The sequence below is a fragment of the Piliocolobus tephrosceles genome, chromosome 2, assembly GCF_002776525.5.
Source record: "Piliocolobus tephrosceles isolate RC106 chromosome 2, ASM277652v3, whole genome shotgun sequence".
Taxonomy (NCBI): Eukaryota; Metazoa; Chordata; class Mammalia; order Primates; family Cercopithecidae; genus Piliocolobus; species Piliocolobus tephrosceles.
In genome coordinates, this window is record NC_045435.1 from 161,913,780 (window position 1) to 161,933,789 (window position 20,010).

General features: G+C 43.1%; 1 protein-coding gene across 3 annotated transcripts in view; it reads right to left on the reverse strand.

Moving 5' to 3' along the window:
* Positions 1 to 281: 281 nt before the first annotated feature.
* The window catches only part of NMNAT3 (nicotinamide nucleotide adenylyltransferase 3), a 122,096-nt gene continuing 102,367 nt past the window's right edge, over positions 282 to 20,010 (reverse strand). For all 3 annotated transcript variants that reach the window (XM_023187873.1, XM_023187872.1, XM_023187871.1), the window contains 4 exons: positions 17,489 to 17,672; positions 11,911 to 11,993; positions 4,435 to 5,867; positions 282 to 1,667 (listed from right to left, as the gene is read on the reverse strand). In XM_023187873.1, the coding sequence (XP_023043641.1) occupies positions 5,485 to 5,867; positions 11,911 to 11,993; positions 17,489 to 17,672 (650 nt within the window). In that variant the 3' untranslated portion in view covers positions 282 to 1,667; positions 4,435 to 5,484. The remainder of the gene's footprint in view (positions 1,668 to 4,434; positions 5,868 to 11,910; positions 11,994 to 17,488; positions 17,673 to 20,010) is intronic.

Here is a 20,010-nt window from a genome sequence, read left to right on the forward strand (position 1 = left end):
TAACTTCCTAAACTGTTCTTCTAAACATCGTGTTGCACATACCATCAAGTATATGTGTACAAAAAGGGGTTCTTCCCAGGAGGCAGAGGTTGCAGTAAGCCAAGATCGCTCCACTGCACACCAACCTGGGTGACAGAGTGAGACGCCATTTAAAAAAACAAAAAACAAAAAAAGCTGGGGGTTCTTTGTGAAAACATGCCTCAAAAACACTGGTTTACACAAAGTTAAACAGGTTTGTTTATCATGGGCTTCTCAGAACTATTCAAATGATTATTCAGACATTATTTTATGAAATATTTATTGAGCACCCACTTTGAGCCAGAAGCTGTACTTAGGAGAAGAGTCAATAGTTTCAGGAGTGATGAGTGTCCCCAAGGAGAAGGGCAGGGAGCTAGCAGTGCAGTGGGCAGAGCCAGAGAGGCTTCCTGCGCAACGTGACTTGAGGTAGAGAGTTGAAGAAGACTCTGAGTTACCCCAAGGAAGTGGAGAAGTGAGAAGGCGTGCCAGGCAGAGGGAACAGCACCTGCTGGAGCACTCACGGGAAAGAGGGTGGATGAGAAACTGGAGAAAGCCCCATGGATGAAGCAGAGAAAGAGCTGCAGGGGGAAGGCGGCCACCCCATGAGGAGCTGGGCTTTCACCTCAAAGGCAAGCAGGAGAAACTCAGGGGGATTTTTCTTTTAAACACCTTAATTAAGGTGTCATTTAAATAACACAATATCTACCCATTTTACGTGCACAGTTTGATGAGCCTTAGTAAATGTACACAGTTGTGCAACTATCATCACAATCTAGTTTTAGAACACTTTTATCACTCCCAAAATTTCCTTGTGCCCACTTGCTGTCAATCCCATTTCCAGGCTCTGACCTGCTTTTGCTTCTTTAGTTTTGCCTTTTCTAGAAATTTCATGTGAATGGAATCATTTAATATGTATCTTCTGTGTCTGGTTTCTTTCGCTTAGCTCATTTTGAGGTTCATCCACGTTGTTGCAGGCATCACTAGTCCTTTGTAAAATTGCTGAACAGTGTCCTATTGCATGGATATAACACATTTGTTTATACATTTGTCAGTTGAGGGACACCTGAATTGCTTCCTGTGTTTACTATAGTGAATTATGCTGCTGCAGATGTTTGCCTACAAGTCTGAGTGGACATATGTTTTTATCTCCTTTCAATAGACATCTAAGAATGGATTGCTAGATGGATTTGAACTATTTTAGTGGGCATAAAATGGTATCTCATGGTGGTTCTGGTTTGTATTTCTCTAATGACTAATGGTGTTGAGCACCTTTTCATGTGCTTATTATATTCATCTATGTATCTTCTTTGGTGAAACATCTTGTTTGGGGACTTGCTTGAAGGACTCACAGACCTCAGAGGCAGTTGCATCCACACAACGGTTATCATAGTGAAACACCACGCAACAGGAGGAAAGGCACATAAGGTAGAGTCTGGAGGTGTCCAGGTGCAGGCTTTTAAAGTTCTCTCTTCTGGGGTGGGGTTTGCACTGAACATGCTTCTCTCCCCAGCGGCGAAATGCAGCAACGGTGCATGTTGTTTCTGCCTGGGGGCCTTGCTTGAGACTCGACATCCAGAGTTTTTTGTGGGCTAGTGATGTAGGCACTCTTCTGCCACACAACCAAGGGTGATTACTGAAATTCCAAACTCCTAGAAGAAAAGCACATATGCACCATAAATCATACTGTTTGTACAAACAGTTTAGGCAAGCTGGTACTGTAGGATTCAGTGCCCTGGGAAGACAAAACAGCCTTATCAGTTAGAAACAGAGGTGACATTCCAAAAGCCAGGTTCTCAGATGCCAGGCAAGGGCCAGCTGCACAGGCAGACCCTTCTACAGAGCAACATCAGGCCTGCTGTGTTCTCCTCTCCCACACATGTCTAGTCAAATCTTTTGGTCATTTTTAAGTTGGGTAGTTAGTCTTCTTATTTTTGTCATCAGAATTCTTTATATATCCTGAATTTAAACTGTTTATTAGATATACATTTTGCAATTCCCCCCCCCCCCCCCAGTCTGTGGCTTATCTCCTCATTTTCTTAATGTCCTTTGGAACGAGTTTGGGAAGGGAAGTAATATGACCAGATTTGCACACACATACAGCTGCCCTACCTGCTATGTGGAGAATGGACTGCAAGGGTCAGGACTGGATTGGGGCATCCTGTTAGGAGGCTGTTGCGTGATCCAAGTGAGAGATGATGGCATTTTGTATGGGGAGGTGACAGAAGGGATGGAGAAAAGTAGCTCCATACAGGGGGTGTATAGAAGGTAGGACTGAGATGGCATGCACTCCACACATTATAGATTTTCAACAGGGGAACAGAAAGGAGGCCTCCCCAAACTCATCCACAGAACACATTATTATTATTCTTTCTAGTAGTGAAACTCCATTCATTTGTGGGGTTTACATATTTGATAATTTGGAAATGTGAGACAACATGAATTTGAAGGTTCCCTCTAGTCCTCACACTCTGTGGTGCCATGAACAATCCTTTATGAGGTTATTTTAACAATACTAAAATATTCTGAGGCGTGTGCCTAGGTGCATGATTACAGATTGTTTATTAGTCACGCACGTATATCTATAATGCCAATTTTTGATCCAAGAAAATAACTTCATGACTGAAATTGAACACAATCGATGCACGAAGATCCTTGCAGAAAGGGAGGGCAGAAACATTGTTAGCATAGAAAGTGTGAGGACGGGGATAAGGAAATTCATATTCATGTATTAACCCAATTACCAAATGTACCTTGCAAATCTGGAGCGCTGTTGGTTTAACATGGGATTTCACATCATTCTGTCCCAAGTGACATAGACAGTATTATAAATGAAAAATCCTTTCCTCAGGCTAGGATACAGAGCTCCTCTCACTTGGGCAGTACATGCGATCACAGGAGAACCTTTATTTAAGGCTGGAAATTCTATTTACTCAGGAGCCCAAACCACTGTTTTTCTGTTCTTACAAAATAAACAAAACACCCTGGCAAAGTGGATGCGGAAAGGACCTGAGGGAATGGAAAGGAATGTGGAATCAGGTATGCAGGTCAGTGTCAACACAATAAATCAGGAGCACAGCAGTGATACATATATTCCTCTTCTGATGCTAAACAAAAGGCTACATGAATCAATGAGATAAAGTGAGAGTACAGAAATTAAGATATATAATGTTTTATTTATAGATGTATTTAATGAAGTAGGTTTTGTGGTTCTGTTGTTTTATTTTAGAAAGAGACAACATAAAAGCTCAGAAATGGATGTTATGCCTGGTAGGGGCTGCATGATGCACACATGGATCAGGGAGATGATGACATCACCTCCAAACCTGGTTGGACCTGGTGCCCTGAGCCTATGGAGAGGCCGGACAGGGGCAACGGGGCTTCAGACACCTGCTGTCAGGTGCATGATGCAATAAGGTACCCCTTCTCCAGGAAGTGATGATGAATCCAGCTCAGCATGCTGCACATTTTGGCCTCTTCTGCCTCAAGGCCTTTGCATGTGATGTTCCCTCTTCCTGAAAGCCAGCTGCCTCCACCTATCCCCAGATCTTGTGAACTCCCCCTTCAGGTCTCAAATACATTGTCACTTCCCTTCTGTCTACACTGTCATCAGGGCAAATGACAAATCCATTTTATTGAGTCAAAACCTTGTACAATTTTGAAGGCCCTTTTCCAGAAATAAGAATAAAAATTATTGATTTGAAATTAGAGATCCATAAAATTAGGGCCCTTTCTGGGACCCTGGAAACAAAGATCCTCCGTCCCTGGGGAGCTTCCAGTCTGGCTAGACGTGTACTGGATCCAAAGAAGGCTGGGTAGGCTGAAGTCAGAAGCACTCAGAGTCTTAGAAAACCAGAACTAGAAGATACTTTGGAGGTGTCTGATTAAATCTTCCATTTTAGAGGCAGGGAAATGGAGGCCCACAGTGGAGGAAGGGAGTTAGTCAAAGTCACACAGCTTGCTGTGGCAGATTTTGGACTAGGCTGTCTGATTTTCAGGGTCCTTAGGGACCTCTTGGAGTGCAGAGTTCATTTAGGGTGAGGAATGGCTGGCAGCTTCAGTGGTTGCAGGGATCAAAATCTGCTCCCCACCCTGACCTTGCTGGATCCAGAAAATCCTGATTTCCTACTTCCCTTCATGACACATATGCGAACACTGAGATGTTTTGCGGGAGGGGGGAGAAAATAGATTCTTCCTAACAGGCTCTTTGTTTTTCTGCATGACTAAACTTGTAGCAAGGATGAACCAGAGTAAAACTATGGAGATGTAAATTCTGAATGCATTCAGTCATGTGGTCAGCAAGTATAACGAGTAAACCCAAACAGAATTAGGCCAATCAAAACCTTTCCCTAATTTGGGAGCAGAATGACAAATCCTGCATGCACATAAGGCCCCTATTCTAATGTTTCAGAGACCTACCTGAAAAGAGCTATCGGCCCAGTGCTTTCTTTTAGAAGGTCATTTGTGTGGCACCAAAAAGCAATTGCTTCCTCCATTCCTACTACCTGGAAACACAAACTTTTAAATTCATGCCAGTTCGATTGGAACAGTAGCAAATTTCATGGAGCAGCTAAAAAGAAGAGCAACAGCTGGTACATCAGGCATTAATAATATAACAAAGGGAAAAAAAAGAGAAACTTTTCATTAGTACTTTTTGATGTCAATTTATTATTTATCCCCTTGCCAGTATTCAAACAGACAGGCAGTCATAAAACATTAAAAAAGATCCTTTAAAACAGTCAGGCATCTGTTTTACCTCAGTTCCTTTTTAGAAACCTGGAAACCAGGAGCCCCGGCTTTTATACTATAGCAAGTTTGACACTTGCTATATCAAAAATACTGCTTGAGGATCACTACATAGAAAGAGTTTTGTTTAAATTTTATGAAAGGTTGGTGAGGCAGGCAGACAATGGTTTGTAAGGCAAGATCCAATGTAAATCAGCAATGTGTTGTTTCCAACTGTTTGACTCCTCAGTTCATATTCTGAAACCAGGGCGTTGACAAAAACCCACTGTTCAGTAATTAGCATCCTGTCAAATCTTTCCAATCAAGACTAGCATGCTGCACCTGGTCCTAGTTAAAAAAACGCATTGTGGGCAATTCTGATCTGACCCTCAGGGGCCCCTGCCATGCTCAGAACTGCATTCAGTGTGCACGCCATAATTACCATCCACACAAAATAAGTAGGCCTCCTTGTCCAGCAGCTCTGAGAGATTCTGCCTAATCCTAATGACCTGCCACACCATTTTAACTTCTTTGATAAATGTCTATCCTTGTGATTTAGACCTTTCCTCTCCTGCAAAGAAGGTATCTCTTCCTGGGACAGAAGACTCCTCAGAAGTAGAAACATTGTAGAAATAAAGCAAATGAAAAATGGAGAAGCAAAAACCAAAGTAAAACAGAAACCTTAACAGCCCTATCCTCAGCAGGACCTTGCTGGAGGAGGTGTGGGTCATGAGTCCCCCCTCCCTAGCTTGTCTTGGCCTCAGCGCTCTGGGTGCTTTTGCCTTTCCAGGCACTGTCCTTGGTGTAGAGGCCATGGTCCTTGATGTAGGTGATGACAGCATCGGGAATCAGGTACTTTATGCTTTGCCCTTGGCCCAAAGCTTGCCTGATGTATGTGGCACTGATCTCATTCTGCACGGGCTCCTTGGCCAGGTGAATGTTGTGCTGGTGCATCCGTAGGATGGGAGATTCTGAGATGTACCCTTTTGGGTCGTGACCTGCCCGGCCCACGCACACCAAGCCAAACTTCTCCACTATTTCCTGGATGTGCGCATCCTTCCAGAGGTTGGGGGTCTGGAAGGTCTTCAAGACGTCTGCCCCGCAGAGAAGCTTCAGCTCAGGCACAGCTGCAAAAACAAGGATGGACCCAGTAAAGTTACAGAAGGGTCACTGCCAGGAAAGACAACATCATATTCTGTTGGAAAGTCTCACAAAATGCTTTTCTTGGAATGTATCGAGAACTCTGTCTCCATGTTCATGACTTGAAAAGAAAAAGTGTGTAAATGAATCTGCAGCTATTTCAGGGAATACAGTTGTAAGTAATGATTTAATCAATACACCTTTTGTTTAATATTGGAAAAATGACAACTAATTCGAATTTTGTTTTTCAGTGTTCTAACAGAAGTCTGTCTGTGGTTGCTCTGGACCAAGGCAGAGTGCTTTAAAGGTGGCTGTGCTGTACCCAGTACTGTGTCTTCTGATGGAAGGTAAGGTTCTGAAAGCCCTGAGACCAATAAGCTGTGGACCTTGGACAAGTCACTGCCCTATTTGAAATCCATTTCAGCTCTTGTGTTACTAGGAACTAGTACCTGGCACTTTTATATAAAAATCTCACTATAAAGATGAATTATAAAGGCTCTTTGGATAATCAAAAGGTCTCTAAGACTCCAGCTGGTGGCCTTTTCATTGCAGTTTCCAATAAAACAAAGCTCTAGAACAATGCTCAATGTGGATAATCCTTTGGAATGTGTTCTAACAGAATGCTAATTGTGATAATAAAATAATACATAACATTATTGGGAGATTACTATGGGCACTACTACTAAGCTGTTTATGTGGATAATACCATATGCACCCCAGAACAATTTATGAGGTGAGTATTGTTGTGCCCATTTTATGGAGGGGGCAACTGAGGCAGAGACAGATAAGTGACTTGCTAGAGGTCACTCAGCTAGGCAGAGAAGTCAGGAGTCAAACCCAGGCAGCCATCCTCCAGGTGGGCAACTGCTGGGTTCTGCTGCTGCCTGCTGGTGGGAACCTGTACTTGCATTATACTGGAGAAGTCCTTCCTAGAGACCTAGACTGATTTTCCTGGCACTATCTGTGTCCCTCTTGGTGAGCTAATCAGCAAAGAAAATCCAAGTCTGTGCTAGAAACAAGCTGCAGGGTCTCTGATTCTTCCAGAAGCTGATCACAGCTTCAGCAGATGGTAAAGACTGGGGTCCCAGAGCACTGGTACCTGTCAGTCACACAAAGTCTCAGTAAGTAGAGGCTCCAGGGCTACCATACCGGGGAAAAACCTGGTGTAAATGGTCAGTTTGGGATCCTCTAAGGTAGAACCTTTGAAGGAATCCAAACATGGACCAGAGAGATGAGTTCACACAAAAACACTGGAGTGACTGTGGATTGGAAAGTGAGAGACTGGAGGTGTCATGGAGAGGTCTGAGTCCTGGCCTCAATTGGGCACAGGCTGCTGTGCGGTTGGAGCCAAGCCCTTTCTTTCTCTGGGTCTCAGTTTCCATGAGATGATGCGCTCTGGACTCATTTAAGGCAACATATGCAGTCACAGAAACACACTTTTCAGATGCACTAGCGGCAGAATACCGGTCTAGTAAATGATATTCAAACATTCCTTCATTCACGCATGTATGAACTCTTAGTGGTTACAAACTAAGACTCTAGATCCAGACACCTTAGATCCAAATTCTGGTTCTGCCATTCAATACCCCTCATGCAATCTCAACTTTAAAATGAGGATATTACGCTTCATTTATTCGTTCACTTATCCATTTACTCATTTATCTACCACTCTATTCATAGAAACACGCACTCAACATTTATGAATTATCTCCCAGCGTCTGGCCTTTTTAAACCAATAAAATTGCATTTAACAATTATTCAGTAACACACTTTTCACTAATTTGGGCTGGTCCCATTGCTCACAACATAATGTGTGTTTGAACCGCTCTGCATCTGTGAAGCGTTACTCCAATTTCTTATCTATCCAACCAGTGTAGTATAAAGAACTATGTTTGGTCTCTCAAACAATTAGGTAGTTTCATGTGATCTTCCTATGGGGAAGGTACTATGATGTGCATTTCATTCCAAGTTCGGCTGGGGCCTAGGACACATCCCCTCTCTTCCTACAGGTCAGAGAACAGAGAAGATACCACCTTCTTTTTCCAATAGATTTTTTTGTGGGGACAGTTTCTGCATGTCAGGTTCAATATTTGGTACGGTTTGATTCATTAACAATGACAGTAAGGAATACTATTCACTTTGAGCCCTGCCTAGAAGGAACAAGTGCCCACACCTCCCCTGCCCCCCAAATCAAAGACATATCTGTGAGGCTGGTGGTGCCTGTTATTCCATGATGACAATACCATGTGATAGATCACTTCTCAGGCAACATGGGCCTCAGACCTCCAACTCCTGGCAGTCCTGTCTTCAGGGCTCACAAAGGCATTCACACATCTCTTCCAAATCCATTTACAACCAGGTTACAAAAGTTTTAGACTGAGTGATTCTATCCAAGTCCAAAGTATGTAACTCCAGGGTGTAGTATAAAGAAATCAATATGATTTCTCCTAACAGTGAGACAGACACATAAACAAACAGGATGTCCGTGGGCATTTTGGGGGCAGTGTGCTCTACCTTTGAGTAGGTAAGGGTTTTGAAAGGCAGATAAAGCTGAAATTTACATAGACTGTGAGGCAAGTGCCACTAGGATCTTTGAAAGTTTGGTTGTCCTAAGTCTGTGAGATCAAAGAACACCAATCTTGAGGTCAGTCAGCTCTGCGTTCAAGTTTAAATCTGCTGGTACCCTCAGGAAAATTACTTAGCCTATGTGCCTATTTCTTCAGCCATAAAATGGGGATAGTAAAGCTTTCTTTGGAAGTTATGGGAATTGAGCAATGGAGAGAATTCAATGTAAATTTCCTCTCTGGCGCAGCATGTGAACACTGCCACCAACAGCGATGTCTGTCATGGTACCTCACAGACACACTCAGAAATGTGGGACTTCTGGGTCTAAACAGGACAAGAGAGATGAAGCATCTGACAGGCAGCACCTAAATTTACCATACAAGGCCACCTTGGAACATTCAGTATAAAACGGAAACAGATAAAGGGCCTGCTCTGTTGGGAGAGGGAATCCTCTGAATGTGGCTGAGCTGTGCTCAGTTCCATCAGCCATGGGCGGGGGCCACCTTCACAAAAGACAGACAGAGTCAGCTGTTAAAGAACTGGAAGCACCATCCATCCCAAAGTGTCACACCCAAGCAGCCCAGAATGTAGCAATCCATATGACTCTGGGTGAGCCCAAGGAGTCCTGCAAATCACAGACGTGATGGGCAAAGCAAGCCTCTGGCAGCCAGAAATTGCTGAGCTCATCATGTAATTTGCAACCCCAGAGTATAACAGCACACCAATAGAATACGCAACACACAAAATGGTCCTTTAGAAATATGTCACTAGTAACACACATGCCATCTCATCAAAAGCCAAACTTATGCTGAGAAAAATTCCACCTTCCTGTTTTTAATTGCTCTACATTTTACCCCAATTACAAACATCAAACTGTGTTCATTATGGAACATATGGAAAATATGTAAGTACTTAAAGCAGAAATAATAACAACAATAATTCTGCTTTCAACAAAACACCATCAGTTTTTAGTGCATTTCCTTAGTCTTTTCTATTTAGACATGCAAACAGATGTGAAAGTATAATCATATTTTTATATACTTGAGATTATATGCAGTATTGTATCCTGATTTTTTTCCACTTCCTTCATAAGCGTTTCTCCACACCATCAAAACCTTTTATGTAGTTTCTTTATCCTATGTATACAGTAAAACTTACGTACACTTTCCTTTATATTTAAACATTGAGATTGCTTTCACTTCCTGCCATTGTAAAAACTGTTGTGATAAACATCTTTCTGCATAAATCTTTGTCCCAATCTCTAATTATTTCCTTAGCCAGATTCCTAGAATGGGAATTTATCAAGCAGAGTGCAAAGACTTTTAAAGTCCCTGATATATTTTGGTAAACTGAAAAACAGTTTTCATTTCATGTAAAATCCCTTTTTTAAAAAATAGTTACTTTAGAATAGAACAAGATGAGTGGGATTTAGGGTCTGAAAAGAGAGAAAGAGGCCCTCAACAATATAGGGCCAAGCAGAGTAAGTTGGTAGCCCCTAGAAAAATGAATCTGGAAAGAACCTGGAGTGGGCTTTGGCAGAGGGAGAGAGCTCATATTAACGAGAGCAGCGGGGGCTGGTTCCACAGGGAAGGTGAATTCTGAACTGGGCCTCACAGACAGGTTTTCAATAGGGGAACAAAGAATTAAGAGGAAGGAGGGGCAGGCCAGGCAAAAAGCTGAGACAGGGATTCTGGAAGCATACGCAGAGAGGCGAAGCGTGAGAGGATGGGAGCCTCAGTGTGTTGTCCCTCCTGAGTCACTCTGGCTGCCCCTGCCTCTCACTGGAGGCTCCAGGCTGCCCCAGTGGCATGGAGTGCCTCCCACTTACGCCATCTCCCACCCTTGTGCTTTCCTTGGCCTGCCCCTTGGCCCAGAAATGTCTCCAACCTCAATAATCCAGTCATCCTGCAAGTCTCAGTGCAGGTGCCCCCTCTTCCATGCAGTCTTCCTAATTCATGCCTGGACTCACCTCCATTCATACCCTGTCTCCAGCTTGGGATGGGGGCTGAGGCTGGCTGTCTCTGTTCTCAGCCTGAGCTCAGAGTCTCATCCAGTGAGGTGCTCAGAAAGTGTCTGTAGAATCCTTTTAAGAATGCCTGCTGAGTCAGAGATGATGCAGCAAGAAGGGAGAGGCTGATAATGAGTACTGGGCACTGTGCTTATGGGGGATGGGTAGGAAGGAGCCCATGCAGGTAACAGAGAGGTCAGGCAGACAGAGAGACCAGAGGAATGTAATAAACATTATATGAGATGATTATATAGGAGGTACTGTAACTCCTCCTTAGATTCTTACTCTCATGCACAGTCCCTCAGACTGGCTGTAAAGCATATCCTCAGAGTGCTTATTAAATATCCAGATTCCTGGGCCCTACTCCCACTCAGAAGGTCTGGGAAGACACCTGGGAATTAGTGCTTTTAACAAGCTGCACAGGGGATACTGCTGTGAGTGATCCTTTGGCCAGCATTTGGGGACTGTTGCATGGCACCTTTAGGGCCTGGTAGCATTTCCAAGTCTTTTTAGAAGAGTGTTTCCCAATCTTGCTCTAGGAAGCACTAGTTCTGAAAAATACTAACAGATATTGAACAAAGAGTTCCATACTCAAAAAAGTGATAAGAATGACTGCAAGGTATTTCTCTTTCTTGTAGAATTACAATGCACATGGACATAGTAAAGGCTCTAAAAAGTCTTGCAGTAAAGAAACCACATTAGGTGTGCTAAACCTCGGCATTCCTAAACTCTTCTAATCTGGAAGCAGTGTTCCACCAACCAAAGTCTGGAGACCCTGCCATAGGAAATTCTCCAGATGACCTGCTGGAATCTGCACGCCCACCGCTGCATGGTGCTCCTGCTTATTTGCATGAGAGCGTTACGCATTTTGCCCCTGACACCAGGGCAGCTCACACCGTGAAATCACAGCCAACAAGGTTTTATCAAACACCAGGAAATGACAACACTTCCTGGCTTACACATCTAGGCTTACAAATTAAGAGGATAATCCAAACCAACTTTAAATTCCCTTAAAAATAGGTTTCCTCTTTTGAGTGAACCATTGAGTAATTCTGCTATAAATAAAGTCTTAGTCTCTTTGTTCAAGCTTTATAATGGCATATTTTACATTCAAAAAGGCTAAGGCTTTTAAAAGAAACCCAGCAGCACTCATCAGTTTATCCCCGTGTGACCCTGACTATAATCCATGTCATTAGAACAAGTCACAAGGGTAGGTAAACTTCTTTGGGGCAAAAAATCCCAAATTAGCAGAGCAATTTACAGGGGGTGGTGGCAGATTGTCTAATCTGAATTTCAACCTCAGAAGTGTCATCCCAACCAAGCAGGCCTTAAATTCCTTATCTGTGCCCAGAGGGTTGGACTCAAGTCCTCTACAGCTGTGACCACCCCTACCTGCTTCAGTTCTCACAGAATCCCTGACATCTCATTCCCCTACAGACAAGAGGGTCGGCACCCACCTGCAGGGGTTGGGGAGAGTGCTTTGCCATGGTCTGGGCCTTCCATCTGGGGTGGAGATCTGAGCAGTTCGCTGTGATGATGCCTGCGTTGTAAACATATGGGCTCAGGGTATGTCTGTCCTCCAGCCCTCAAAACCACCCAGGGATTTTGTCTCAACCTGCTTTTATCTACTTTAGTTCACTCATTCCACAAATAACTGTCGAGGGCCTACTCTGTGGCAGGCATTGCCAGGTGCTGGGACAGAAAGCCATGTGGGTCTTCACGGAGAGTCCTGTGAAAGACAGTCCACTACTTTCCATGTGACATGGGTGAAGGCAGGGAAATTAGTACATTTCTACTCTTTTACATTTTCTTCAATATTTCTCAAAAAAAAAAAAAGGAGTCACTGTTGAGTAGGGGTTAAGGACATGGCTATTAGAATCAGACAGACTTGAATTCAAGACACATTTTCATCTGAGAAGCAGGGATAACAACACCTGCTTTTAGGCTCTTGTGAAGGTGAAGGAGACACACACATTTTGAAGCACTGGCACAGTGCATGGCCCACAGCTAGCTCCCAGAAAAGCTGCCTGCTCTCATTAGGAACTAGTACTTTAGAAGGCAATAGGGTGACGGCCAAGAGCCAGGGCTTGCAGCCAGATGGCCTGGGTTGAATCTCAGCTCCTCCACCAGCTGGCTGTGTGACCCTGGGTGGGTGATTTCAAGTCTCTACGTGGATGGTGCTGCATCTGCCAGTGAGGAATTATGACAGTGCCCACCTCTGATGGGTGGTTATGAAGATTAAAGGGGTTAATATACACGAAGTGCACTGGGCATTTCAAAGATTAGACTTCCACAAATTTGGCATGCCTGCCTTCTTTAGCAATCAATCTTGTGCAAATCATGAGATACCTATATATGCTTTTGTCAAACACAGGCAATTATTATACACCCCTTCTTGCTTCAATCTGATCTGCCAACTTCCACCTCCTATATTATGCATTTACTAGAGCTGTATTTAGGGGGCAGTAGTGCCTGGTGGGAAAAACATATGAGAGTGGGTGGGTTTAAGTTCAGGCTTTTTTGCTTGAATGACCCTGACACCCTGTAGTATTGATACTCTCAGAGCCATGTGGACCACATGTGTAAACTGGTCATGAAAGTTAATGCTGGCCTTATCTACACTGAGTATCACAAGATCATGAATGAAAAAGTGCTTCTACCTTGCCAAACACTGGGGAAGTGGCCTGCAGCTGAATATCATTGGGAGGGGGCACAGTGTTAAGTTCTAGAATTAGACCGGGTTAGAATTCTGGCTCTAACTAGTAGCTCTGGAGTTTCAGTGTCTCTAGTTTCTTTATCTAGAGAATGAGGGATAACGACAGAACCTACCCCAGAGAGCTTTTGTGAGGATTAATTGAAATGCTTGGCACTAGCCCATACAGAAAAAGAGCCCAATAAATGTTAACTGTTATTATCATTACTCTTAGTCTATCTTCCCACCAGATTGTGAACAGAGATACCACTGAATTCATCTTTCTATTCCTAGCACCCATGAAAATGCTCCTGAGGTCTGCTGAATTCAGGAATGATGGAAGGAGTGGATGAATGAATACATTTAACCTGGTTCAAAGCCCTTCCAGATTATCTCAGCAGAGTCTTCTTAGAGCCTGGCTGGACTCAGTGTTTTCATTATTGTTTTACTGCTTTGATTCTGGTAAACTTTATTTCTGAGGATTCACCCTTGGATTGGTATGGGCTCTCACATCAGATTGAAGTAGATCGAGTCTCACCTCCACTTTCTAACTGTAGGACTTGAAGTATTTTACAACCCTTTCTGAATCTCCATGTCCTCACGTATAAAACAGGGCTAAACCCACCTACCTCTTGGAGTTGCCGAGCTTATTAGATATACATGAAAGAGCCTGGCACACATAGAGGGTGATCAGTAAAAGGTGGTGGTGTTTCTCATTTTGCTTACTTTGAAGGTGCTAGTTCAAGTTGACCCTACTTTGAATATTAGCTGGATCTCTGAACTTTGTTGTGGAAATAATTACTTTCAATACAACATGCATTTGCCAGGGACTTCCACTGTGCCTCCATGGGGCATGACCATTACTGCTTCTTGCTGCCTGCCTGAGTGGTACCTTGGGCCTGTGGACTGACCCTGGGGGCACGTTCTTGGTGTCCTCAGCAGCCCCACTGGCCTTCAGGAAAGATTGGAGGGTAGCTGTAGCAGGTGTAAAGCCAGCCACATCATGCTCCCAGCCTGCAGATCCCTGTTTTTGAAGATGGCCATAAGGGTGGCTTCAGAGCTCCACAGATGGGAGCTCCACGTCCTGTTTATTTGTGTGTGACTGTGATTAACGTAGCCTCTCTGAGCCTCAGTTTCTTTATCTGTAAAATGAGGACAACACAAGATCACGTTTGCAAAGGGATGCATGAAAGGGTGATGACGATGATGATGATGATGGATTACATCGAGTGGCATGTGACTAAGGCCTTGCCCACAAGACAAGGAAAGGGTGAATGACATATGTTATCAAGTGTCCTAAAGGCATGGAAGTTGACCTAGATTTAAAAAATTAGAATTGAAAAGAAACAATCTTATAGGGAAAGAAGGAATCCTTAATAAGCTCCACAGTGAATTTCCATTATAGAGATGTTTGTTACTATGCCACTATGATGTAGATTCACTATGGACATTATCAAGAGGAAACTAAATGGAGCAAAGGATGGGGTGGATTTCTACCATGCTTCTAAAACCACCTGACTTTACAATTATAACTGGATTTTCAGTCTTACAAATCTTCAATTTTGATACTTTTCAGAAAGTGTTAGTAATCAAACACAAATGCAGTTGGTACATTTTGGAGATGAAACTCACTCCAAATAATAATTTTAAAAATCTTAATCAGCATTTGATAAAACTGTGTTGACTGTAACAGTGATTCTCAATTTTGGTTGCACAAAATACATACGGGAACCTTTATGAAAATAGCAATGTTTAGAGCCCATCCCTGACAAATCAAAATCTCTGGGGTGGGTGGGAGGAGCATTTGAAAAAGCTTATTAAGTGATTCCTGCAGCCAGAGTTGAGACCACTGGTTTGGATGCATCTTGGCACTGATCATAAACTTAATTCATATACTTGGCAGCAGAAGCTGCTGGCTAGCCATATATTAGAATAACCCGGTAGCTTTTAAAAATCCTGATGCCCCAACCCAGACCAATGACATGCTAGTCTCTGGGGTGAGACCCAGACATGGTTACTTTTAAAAGCTCCCTGGGTGATTCCAGTGTGCAGGCCAACACCAAGAAACACAGGAATAAAGGAGATACTAAAAAAAAAAATTAAAAACAGGCCAGGTGTGGTAGCTCATGCCTGTAATCCCAGCACTTTGGGAGGCTGAGCTGGGTGGATCGCCTGAGGTTGGAGTTGGAGACCAACCTGGCCAACATGGTGAACTCCCGCCTCTACTAAAAATACAAAAAATTAGCTGGGCGTGGTGGTGTGTGCCTGTAATCCCAGCTACTTGGGAGGCTGAGGCAGGAGAATTGCTTGAACCCAGGAGGCGGAGGTTGCAGTGAGCCGAGATCGTGCCACTACACTCCAGTCTGAGCAACAGAGCTTAATTCATAAACTTGGCAGCTGAAGTGGTGGGCTAGCCTGTATTGGAATCACCATGGAGCTTTTTTTTGAGACCCTATCTCAAAAACAAAAAAAAAAAATTAAAAAGAAAAAGAATGCGTTCAGTACAATCTTAGCTCACTCCTGTATTTTGCAGCCAAAGCACAAGTAATCATAAATAGTACTATGGTCAACTCCTATTTATCCATGAATGGCTTATCTGTTTTGAGGACAAATTATGGGCCAGCATTAGGGATTCAGGGAAGGTAGCTAACATTATTAAGTACCTACCATAAACCAGGTGTTTTGCCTACATCATCTCATTTAATTCACACAGAATCCTAGTGAAGTGGGTGATGATGTCATTTCCATTTTATTAGGTGAGAAATTGAGACTCAGGGAGGCTAAATCACCTAAGTCATTCAGCTAGTAAATTTGGCTCTAAAACCTGTGTCCTAGGCTACAGTGCTTCTCACTGGGTGGAGGAAAAAGTGTCTGTTTCTGCCTACATATTCAAGGTAAATTACTTGTTGGATGATTTATCTATTCTCTTGCTTCTATTCCCCCTCTCTTAGCCTAGATAAATGAGAAATGACTGAATGACTCATTCTAAAAGGATGATCTAGGTGTCAATTTATTCCTTATATAATTTTCAATATATGGGTCTTTGTTTATACTAATGGGTAGTTTAAAAAAATAAAGAAGAGCATGTGTCATAACAATTATTTTATAATGGCTCTCCTTTTAATTTGGCAACAGGTTCTGAAGCAACACTGTAACTGCTGAATGCTTCCGGCTGCTTCTTTCCCCAGTAAAAGGTAAGTAATAAGAACCAGGATATAAAAACTAAATGATTACCTCTACTAAAAAGGTAAACCTTTTTCTCCCAAGTGATTTTGAAGACAAGTAAAAAATGAAAACTAAAACATATCATGAACAGGCCTGTCAATCATTCCACACCTCATCCCTTGTGCCTCCCATCTCCTGCCGATCCTAGCGGTTCTTTTTTTTTTTTTTTTTTTTTTGAGACGGAGTCTGGCTCTGTCGCCCAGGCTGGAGTGCAGTGGCCGGATCTCAGCTCACTGCAAGCTCTGCCTCCCTGGTTCCCGCCATTCTCCTGCCTGCGGTTCTAAACAGACAAAAGACACAGCAATTTGCAATTCCTTCCAGCAGAGCTGGTTGTCATTAGTGATGAGGCAGGCCATCCTCACAATCCCAACAGCCAGGAGACGTGGGACTTCCTGCTTCTCTGGCAATTCTCCTTAAAGTTTGCAGACACAAGCTAGTGACCCACTGCCCTAACATTCAGGGCTGGCTTGGGGTTTTAAACGGTTTGATTACTTATGCTGAATACAAATAGAAATTCCAGAAGAAAAAATAATCCAGAGTAACTGTTTCTAGATTTATAGTCTTTTTTTCTATTTCACATAAAAGTCTGGGTTTACATAACCCAGGAATTGTACAATTAAAAAAGACAGCTTATTCTAGAGATGTAGTTTTCAACCTAGACTATGACAAAAATAACAAAAGGTCCCACCTACTAAATATTATTATGTAGTTCTGGGTCAGGAAAGTTATTTACATTTAAAAAATCCTCATTAGGTTTTGCTGTTTCCATTTTGCAAGTGAGAAATACATCTCAGAGACGTCAAATCACTTGCTCAAAGTCACACAGCTACTAAGTGGTGGCGCTAGACCCCAGTGCTACAGTCATCTGACATAAGGTTGGGTGTTTCTACAAAGTGCTTTTGAAAGTATAGTGTTTTGTAATTTTTCTGCTCAGGGACCTCTCTGAGAATATGAATCTGTTGGTCTCTCTCCTGCTAAATAGAAACTGCTTCTTGGATATTTGCTGAGAAGGCCTGGCAGAAACCCAGCCCCACAATCTGCCCTACCTTTTACCCTGCAGGCTCTGCAGACATCTCCCGTGACCCCTGGTCATCACACAGGAGAGTGACTACCATTACCTCAGCACCTTCACTGTCTCCATCCACTGTGCCTGCTCACTCTCCCAGGGGTCCACCCGGATCCAGTCGGATGTCTGCAGGGCCAGCCGGGCCATAGCCACTCGGTGATGAGAAGCTGCGAGGTCTTTCTTCCCATAGTTGTCGTTGACAGGAGAGATGATACCCTGGATGACCTGGTACATTCCTAGGTAAGAGAGAGAGCAGTGGTGTTGCACATACAGACAGATGCTCGCCACCTGGCAGCCTGAATTCAGGCAGGTGCTAAATATCTCCAGTGCCTCATCCTGAATGGGAGTAGACTCTGGCATTCTCTCATGGGGCAGAAAGGGTAGCTCCTTTAGGCAAGGGTAAAGGCACTACCTTAGTGAACATGTGCTTCTCCTCTAGAGCCTTCTATAACCCAGAGAGCACTGAGAGAAAGGTTTCTCTGCTGAGACAAAGGCTGTGAGGGTGGAGCTCAGGCAAGGGTCCCATACAGCAGTGTGGACAGTTAGGATCAGGATATAGCTGAGGAACAGCATGACTTCCCCTCCTCTAGGAATTAACAGGGGCACTATTTTTGCCTTCTATGTGAGGATGAAAATTATATGTAGTTTCTTAGCCCAAATGGGGATTTTGAGGATGAAGGACAAAAGGATGAGATTTTAGCGTGAACTAGGGTTGGTGGGTATTGGCTGTAGATGGACTGCACAGGCCACCACTGACCTGGGAGGAATGTGCTGATAATGGAATGGGAAAGTGTACTTTGAAATAGACATGGACTGTGCTCACTATGATAACTGCCCTGTAAATCTTCTAAACCCACATGGGATTCATCTGGTGAGAGATACATTTTCATGTGTTAAGCTCCTAAAACTAGAGGATTTATTATTGCAGCCAGCCTAGTCTATCTTGACAAATATGTTGTTACGAGACATTCCCTGTTATTCCTAGTTTAAGAGTGCCTGCCATAAATGAATGTTGACTTTTATTAAATGTTTTCTTCTGCAACTCTTGATTGTGCGATTTTTTTTCTTCTTTACTCAATTAATATAGTAAATTGCATTGATGAATTTTCTAATCCTAAACTAACACTGCATTCCTGAGATAAGCCCTATTTGGCCAAGATATATTACCTTTCTTGTGTATTGGTGGGTTCAATTTGCTAATTTGTTTTTTAGGTAGTAAGACAGGTCTATAATTTTCCTTTCTCTCACTGTCCTAATCAGGTTTTGGTATCAAGGTTATGCTAGCCTCATAAAAAGTGTTGGAGAGTTCTTTTTCAATCCTGTAACAGATCTTGTGTTAGGACTGAAATAACTATTTTTGAGACAGAGTCTTGCTCTGTCACCCAGGCTGGAGTGCAGTGGTGTGATCTCAGCTCACTGCAGCCTCCTCCTGGGTTCAAGCAATTCTCCTGCCTCAGCCTCCCGAGTAGCTGTGACTACAGGCATGTGCTACCATGCCCAACCAATTTTTTAATTTTTAGTAGAGACAGGGTTTTGCCATGGTGGCCAGGCTGGTCTCCAACCCCTGACCTCAAGTGATCCACCCATCTCGGCCTCCCAAAGTGCTGGGATTACAGGCATGAGCCATTGTGCCCAGCCTGAAACAACATTTTTTTTTTTTTTTTTTTTTTTTTTGCTGAGTGTTTTGTAGAACTCACCAGCGAAGTTTTGTGAGGCTAGAGTTTAATTTGTGCTGTCACTGACAGGAGAGATGATGATACCCTGGACGACCTGGTACATTCCTAGATAAGAGAGAGCAGTGGTGTTGCACATACAGAGAGACGCTCACCACCTGGCAGCCTGGATTCAGGCAGGTGATAAATATCTCCAGTGCCTCATCCTGAGTGGGAGCAGACTCAGTAGTCAAATTTTTGACTACTAATTTAATTCCTTTAATGATCATAATTCAGATTTTCACTTCTTCGTTATGATTTTGGCCACTTACATTTTCCAGGATTCTGCTCATCATATCTAAAATTTGAAATTTATAGGCATAAAGTTCTTTATGATATTCTTTTATCTGTTTAATGTCTTTTATCTGAACCATCTGCACTGATGCCCATTTTCATTCCTAATGTTGGTTGTGACTTCTTTCTTTATCCTTGGGCAATATTGCTAGAGGCTTGTCATTTTATTAGTTGGTTCTTTGCAAAGAACCAACTTCTGGCATATTGGTTTTCTCTACTGAAGGTCTGCTTTCTGTTTCACTAATTTCTGGTCTTATTTTTAATAATTCTATCCTTCTACTCTACTGGTGTTATTTTGCTATTCTTTTTCTAACTTCTTGTGGTGTACGCCTAAACTTAATTTGCAGTCTGCTTATTTCCTTGAGAACTTGTTTAGAGGTTCTAGCAGAGGAGTGCAGCTCCTCGTATGCCCTTGACTGAAGACTGGTCCTCCTCTATCGGGGATGATCATCTTCTTCAACCAAGCACGCAGCTTCGGGAGGGACGCACATGGAGCGGTGAGGGAGGAAGGGGAACCCACCTAACCAGCCAGATCAACCGAATCAACTCTGGTGATCAATGGGGTGAC